The sequence below is a fragment of the Cottoperca gobio genome, chromosome 9, assembly GCF_900634415.1.
Source record: "Cottoperca gobio chromosome 9, fCotGob3.1, whole genome shotgun sequence".
Taxonomy (NCBI): Eukaryota; Metazoa; Chordata; class Actinopteri; order Perciformes; family Bovichtidae; genus Cottoperca; species Cottoperca gobio.
Genome location: NC_041363.1, coordinates 28,517,256 through 28,524,671, shown reverse-complemented (window position 1 = coordinate 28,524,671; position 7,416 = coordinate 28,517,256). Strand labels below are relative to the sequence as shown.

The following is a 7,416-nucleotide window of genomic DNA, read 5'->3' as shown; positions in this document are numbered from 1 at the left end:
ATTACCCAACTTCTCTCTTTATTTATTTCCTCAGTAAACATTTTCCTATTGAGTTCATGATCTCAATCTACAGTTTGGGTATATTTAGGGTGTGGCTACCTTGTGATTGACAGGTCGCTACAACAGCGTTGAAAGTTTACTGTAATATTTTGGTCGCCTAAAATGTATTGCTCAGCATTCAGCTGTACAAAGCTCCACCTTCTGGTGTAACTTCTGGTTCCAAAAAAACAAGATGGCAAAAAAGCCAAACTTGAGGTTTCAAAACTGTAATAGTATTTTTACACCGGTATTTATATTTGTACTTACAGTAAGTAAAGGATATGAGTACATCCATGTGCAACTGTCACTTTTTTTCCAGAACTTCTCACTTACCTGTTCTCCCAGAAACTGGAGGAGGAATTGTCATAATCTCACTATCATGATCCATGTGGCTGTAACATGGATGGAACAAGGTGCCAACACCATTCCTTGATAGACCAGAGTGAACCAACACTTGTGGGTCTTCAGTGTTTGAGATTTCTGATTCTGATATCCATCACAACACATAAGAATCTGTGTGTATGTGTGTATGTGTTCACTAAAAGTCCAAGACAAAATTAGCATAAAATTACCATTCATTTCACATCATTTAATGTAAAATTACATTATATTTTCTCTGGATTAACAAGATTAAGAGTCTACAGTCAGCCATGCTAGCAGTTCTGTGAGGCTGTGCAGTAGGAAGGAACAAATCTCATTGAACAACTCTTTTTAGTGTCCCGTTATTTATTGGGTCAGCCTGTCAAAAGTACCAAGTGTTCATGAATCGCCAAAGTTTTCTACTCGCCCATTCACAGTTTTATATATAAAGCTTTAACGGGTTTTACTGCAATGACACAGCAGTGTGGCATTTGGTTTCATTCTCTATTGTTGGCGGTCAAACTGAGTTGGATGATTATGCTGTCCAGAGAAATAACTGAGTAACATTCTTTTACAGTGGACACTCTTTGAAATGTATAATGATCAGACTAATGTATCCGTTTGCTGACAAGGAAGTCATTTTAACTTGATCTAAAACACAACATGGAGAATTGTTATGTATCTCTATTTATTTATCTTGTTGTTATAGAATTGAGTAGCTCATTAGTATTCTGGCTTTTAGCAGGTAGCTCTTAATTTGAGGTGGTTTAAACACTATTTTACAGTAGATACCATTATTATTATTATTATGAAAGCATTTGTTATATTCATAATACTTTCAAATTCTTAAAATGACCAATAATCCTGATTTTGGTCTCTCAGAAGAAAAGAAGGAAGTAGGGTCACATTCTTGAAAAAACTTCTGAGTAGGCCATGGTGGCTCACGGCTTTCTGGGAAGTCTGCGCTGCTCCCAGCCACGTCTTCTACCAACAGGCAAGGTTTGCTTTTAACCATGACCACATTTTTTGTAAAACCTTAACCAAGTAGTTTTAGAGGTGACGGAACAGAAAACGTAAGTAAAAGTAAGTAAGCAGAATCTGTTGAATTTATAATTGCTAATTGTGACTCCAAGTATAACAGATCCCACCACTATTAGGGAATATGATCACACTATCCAGCCACATATTTTGGTTTTAAAATTCATGTCTTTAGTTGTTGGGATAATCCACCGAAGAGGGAAAGTACTTTCAGTAGAAAGTCATTCAAAAGACCTCCAGTATGGATTATTCAAGGTAACAGGGACGTATGTTGCTGTTTAAACAGACAAATCCCATTCACCTACATCGTATTGGGGCAGAGGCCAAAATCTCAGACGAATATTTCAAAACTTTGAAAGATACAACCAAATTTAATTACATTGCTAGATACCTAGAAGTAAGAGAACACATGTTATTTTGTAGTTTAGCTGATCTGACCCATTTAGGCACACATTAAGGGAACACGTTATTTTATTTACACTAAGGTAAGAAACCTTAACTTTTTTTTTTAATCTATAATCAACACTCTTTAAGAACATTAATCCCTGATTGTACTTGCAGAAACCTTTTGGGATCTGTCCCTACCCATTTATCTTCAGTGCAAACACTGGTGAGTAAATGCTTCGTTTTCACAGCAACGTCTAAGCCCTATCGCCATTGAAGGAGAAAGTTCAGTTAATTGAACGGGCGACGGGAAAGGAGAGCACGAGGGAGAGCGATGTCCAGGAATTTTGTCTGGAGGAGCCTTTGTTTCCTATGGGCTCTTGTCCAGTTTCTCACACTGAGAGCAGATACCTGGATGGAATACCAATGGCTGGTTTGTCGTAATCAGTCTTTGTCTGGATTACTAGATTCTGGGCTTTAGGAATGTTAAGGCGTTACTCCAGCAGTCTTTCTCTCAAGTACATTAGTGTCTGTGCTTGAGTCTGTCTAGACAGGTGTTTATAAAGCCACACTAGGCAAGATGTTCATGTTAAAGGATTATACCGGGTATGATAACGTCGTACTCACTCAAGCAGCCGAGTTCTTTAAAGCGACATCGCTAAAAATAATTCAGAAGGACGATCAGTTAAGCCAAACTTATTTGATGAGTAAATGTGGTGAAGAGTAAAAACCTTTTAACAGTAAAAGGCAGGGCTGTCGAATTAGTGCGTTAATTTCGATTAATTAATCACAGAAAAAATTATGCGACAAAAAATGTACGCAGATTAATCGTTGACCCTTTACGCCAGCGACGCGGCGTGGCCACAGCAGCCTCGTCAACATGATGAAGCGGATGATTTTTGATTAACAACTCCATCGTGAAATGTATTGCAATGGACTGCAGGTGGTAGAGGACAGGGGGTTAACTTTACAGATGCCGTCAAATTACACAACTTTTAAGCAGCCACAAGATATTGTTTATTGTGCAATGAAAGATGTTATGGCAGATTTGAAATTGCACTTTATGTCAAACTGATGGTCTGTGTTGTCTAAGATAATTGTGGCATACAAGATATTGGAGAAATAGTATTGAAATAAAAGACATGTTGACCTTTAAGTGTATAATACCTACTCATTGATTCACTCATCTTCCAAAATGTTTTTAAATGCTTCTCACAGCAAATATTAATGTATGCGATTCATTTAGATTAATTAATCACAAAGCTTGTAATTAATTAGATACATTTTTTTAATCGCTTGACAGCCCTAATAAAAAGACAATTAATAACCGTACAAAATAACAGCACGTCATTTCGAGTAAACATTATTCCAGTAAAAAAATATTACGTAACGGAAAACGGATGTTTTATTTTGGCCACAGCTGACGTTGATTGATATGATTGGACGTGATCCTATGATCAGAGCGTCCTTGGCAACGGTCTGTTACACAATAGCAACGGTCTGCTATACAGACAAAAAAGACCGTACAATGTTGAAATCAGAATTGAGTACTCAACTGTAACTGTGTAACAAGTAATAGAAAAAGAAATAAACTGGAGTTATACTATAACAAATCAAAGCATCACTAATCAGAACAAGTCTACCAAATTTATCATGCTGAGTCAAAATTAAATTGTCTTAACGATTTGCTTAGATGACAGGTGTCCTCAATGGTATTTCAGTCATAGTGTTTAATACGTGCTTGTCAGACCTTAGCTTCTTTCTCTTTTGCTCAAAACTAGATTTGGGTTCCTTTTTTAAATCTGTGACCTGTTGCTTTAGTTAGTCATCAATCTGTTAATCTGCACATGCCCATGAGATGCATGTGGCAGGTGTATTGTGAATACAGATACATTTGATCTCAAAAGACATACAAAAGCTTTCCAAACATGTTTGACAAAGCCACCCAATGAAAGCCACAAGCAGACAACGTTAACGTTTTTTCTGTACAGTGATTACATGAGAAACCTAATCTTTTATTGACTATGAAGTACATCAATAAAACAGATGTTCTAATTAACTTTAGAGTGTCCTATAGAAGGCATAAAGAAGGGCAATGTGGTAAAAATGTCTGCCGCCCTGCTGCTCTTGATGAACTCTCTGTGCCACATGCTTGACACTGCTTGCATAAGTAGGGTTCTTTAAAAAAATTACTGCATTTGCATGACAAAGGCAGATGGCTTTAGGGTACTAAAGAGGGAGGGAGGGATTGGTGGTCTGAAGGAAGGCAGGAGACTGACTGGGACTTGGACAGACGCACTGGGATCGCTGGCTCTCTCCCAGTCAGGAGACCAGACGCTCTGCTGGATATGCTGGATTTTATAACCGGGGTACTGGATGAGGAGTCAGGACCAGATTTGGGTTTGAACATGGAGTTTGTTCCTAGATTCCTCGAAGGGACTATCTGCTGCTTCAGAGGAAAATGGGGAGAGTGCAACAATGAATTTGAACATTCACTCTAGAATTTTTGAAAACCACTTGAATATTGCCACACTATTAGCGTCTTGTATTTACTTTGTAACTTTTTTTGTAACTCTGGATCAAGTGGAATATTATTTTCTAAATAAGATCAGTGGTTTATTTCAACTGGAGACTACACTGGCTTAGAGATGACTGGAGCTCTGCGTACTGGACTCATGCTCTTCTCTTTTGTGGTAATAACAATTATTATATGAACCATGCAAATAGTTTCATTTTTAACTTGTATTAAGATTGAATTGTTCAATTTTGGAATATTTTAATACACCAATGATAACTGTATGTATTACAAATGACAGATAAACTGTACAATACAACTATTAAAAAATAATATATATATAAAAATAATAAAGTAAACTTAACTTTTCATCCTTTAGGTGATATGTGAGAGTGAGCCAACAAATTCTGGGCCAGACAGAGTGGGAGTTTCACATGGTGAGAATGTTAATCACTTTTAGTGGCTATTTAGTGGTCAGCAGTTTCAATTGATCGTACCGGCTTCCCCTGTCTGTCATGCTTCTTGTGATTGTTTTCTGTGTCTGACTCTCCAGGACAATTAAAACTGGTCCATCTAACTTCTTATCGGGCCTTTCATCTGGTTAATGACTCGCTGGCATTCTCCAGAGCCGACAGATTCTGCAGGGGCCAGTTCAGCTCCCTTGTCACCGTAGAACATTCAGAGGACAGAGAGGGAGCCTTGGAGTTGTTTCGCCAGACTGGACATCGCTCGCCTATCTGGGTCAGGGATCCCAGCAAGGCAGCCTCCAAGCCTGTGGCCCTCTCCAAACAGTGTGAGTGCATTCAGTGGACCTACAACCTAATACATTGAATAAATAACAAATAATGTACAATTTGATCAATGACCTCTTCTGCTTTTGTTCAGATTTACAGTTCTCAGCTCTAAACTTCCCAAGGGAATCCCGTGAGGGCTTTGCTCGTGTCAACATGTCCTTTCCCTCCCTGTCATCTGTCAGTGTGTGTGTTCGAGTTCAGTGGAACCCAGAGTGGAATGAGGTGTCCACCATCTTCTCCTACGCTGCACCTGTGTTCACCAATGAGTTCCAGCTAAGGGGCCAAGTGGACATGCAGGGACGCATCCTTCTGGCCCTCATCATCCACGGGAAGCACCTGCCATATAAGGCGTCCTTCCCCAACGACGGAGCTTGGCATCACATCTGTGTTACGTGGCGCAGGAGCAGCGGCCACTGGGCTATCTATGTGGATGGGGACAGGAAGGACATGGGCTCAGGCACAGACACCTCCAGGAATATCTATGGGGATGGGATACTCATTCTGGGTCAGGATCAAGATTCATTTGGAGGAAATTTCACAGAGCCCTTTTTTGGAAATATCACTGACCTGAATGTTTGGAATATGTCTCTGGAAACAAGGCATGTCAGTGCCATCAACGTATGTTCACCCAAGACCCATGAAGTGCTTTTTAATTGGAATCTTGACCACCTAAGCAGCCACCCAGTGGTCAAAGAGGTGCAGGTCCTACTGTTTTGCCCAGGTAAGCTAACATTCTGTATACTGCTGAGTCCCATTTCAGGAGCTGTCTCTTTCAAGTCAGCATGTCATCGTGCATACTGCTGGGTCATTTTACTGCGTTATTTCCACGGTGCTGGGTAATTTATATGCAGCCCATCTATTGGGTTAGTGGCTGGGTCGTTCTCAGTGATAGTTAAAACAATGCAGATTAAACTGTCCTCCTCTCTTCCACTACTACCATGTGGTACCTACCAAGCAGCTCGGTCACTTTAATCTAGCTGCTGGGTTATCTGTGGGTGCAAAAAACTACAGCAGTCCTGCAACAATATTAAAGAAAGGTTTTTATCTTTATTTGTACCTACAAAGTCATTACTGTAGAGACAGAAAAAACACCAGCCTAATATTGACTTTGTGGAGCAAATGAATGATAAGATTCTACTTAGGTCTAGCTTGTAGCTATCAACGCTTTGTGTTTATTATTGCAATTATCATTTGCATTACCAAATCTTGTATGTATGTATTTGGAATTAGGCCTACAAATCCAAATTACTCTATATACAGTCTAATTAAATACAAATGTTAACAGATTCTAACGAAAGGAAACATGAAAATAATAATAACCCATATATAAGGTGACACTAACAGTATTCTAATCAATATGAACCAACATTTGTGTTGAGTAATCAATCCAAGGTGTTGGGTTAAATGAACGACCATCTTGCTGCATTAGATTAACCCAGTGTATGGTTGGTTGGTTCAGACTGAATACAACCCTTATTAAAAAATGCAAGGTTTCACATACTATTTTTTAGTACACTAAAACGTTGGCACTGCTTTCTTTTGCCAACACATTGTATTGGAACTGCAGCTGTGTCATTTGAAAGAATGAGAAAACTGTATTTTGGACTAATGTTGGTCTGAATGATCATTTGGAAGGGAGGCACAGGTTAGCCCCACTAGCCCCACAAACCCTTATAGGACAAAGTTTGACTAATTATTATATTATTTTTTGAAAGAAATAATGTGGAGTTTGAAGTAGGTGAAGGTTGGGTGTTCTGTAGACTCACTCTAGTCAAGAAAGTCATGGTGAGATCACACACAGTGGGAGTTTTTTAGTCATTCTTCATAGAGTTTCCTTCTTATCGGATACTTCTGATTTATTCAAAAGTAGGTCCTATTTTTGTAGTTTTGGCAACATTTCTTTAAGTAACTATAACGTTGTACTTATGACATTATTTGCTGAGACCTGTGTCGGACTGGGCAAGAAACACAAGAAAACCTGTGTTTGTGTCCATTCAGTGATGAAATTTACTACAAAATGCTTTAAAGCAAATGTGTTCTCGATCTTTAAGACCAAAGAAACCAACATATGACTGTGCTCTCACTCACCCTGTTTTGACTGTGGAATGAAAATATATTTCGATCTATCCATCATGCATCAGTCATCCATGATTCATCATACTGTATCTTCCACTTTTGTATATTTTTGGACAAAGCATCCTAAAGTTAGGTTGGGTCTCTCTGTGACTACTGTGTGCAGCACTGAATGTGCTCTTGCAGTAAATGTCTGACCAGATTCTAGAACAT

General features: G+C 38.8%; 1 protein-coding gene across 1 annotated transcript in view; it reads left to right on the top strand.

Moving 5' to 3' along the window:
* Nucleotides 1–4,067: 4,067 nt before the first annotated feature.
* Nucleotides 4,068–7,416, top strand: part of adgrd2 (adhesion G protein-coupled receptor D2) — a 30,075-nt gene continuing 26,726 nt past the window's right edge. Inside the window, exons 1-4 of the mRNA XM_029439912.1 lie at nucleotides 4,068–4,514; nucleotides 4,716–4,773; nucleotides 4,890–5,129; nucleotides 5,222–5,851. Coding sequence (XP_029295772.1) covers nucleotides 4,470–4,514; nucleotides 4,716–4,773; nucleotides 4,890–5,129; nucleotides 5,222–5,851 — 973 coding nt within the window. The 5' untranslated portion in view covers nucleotides 4,068–4,469. The remainder of the gene's footprint in view (nucleotides 4,515–4,715; nucleotides 4,774–4,889; nucleotides 5,130–5,221; nucleotides 5,852–7,416) is intronic.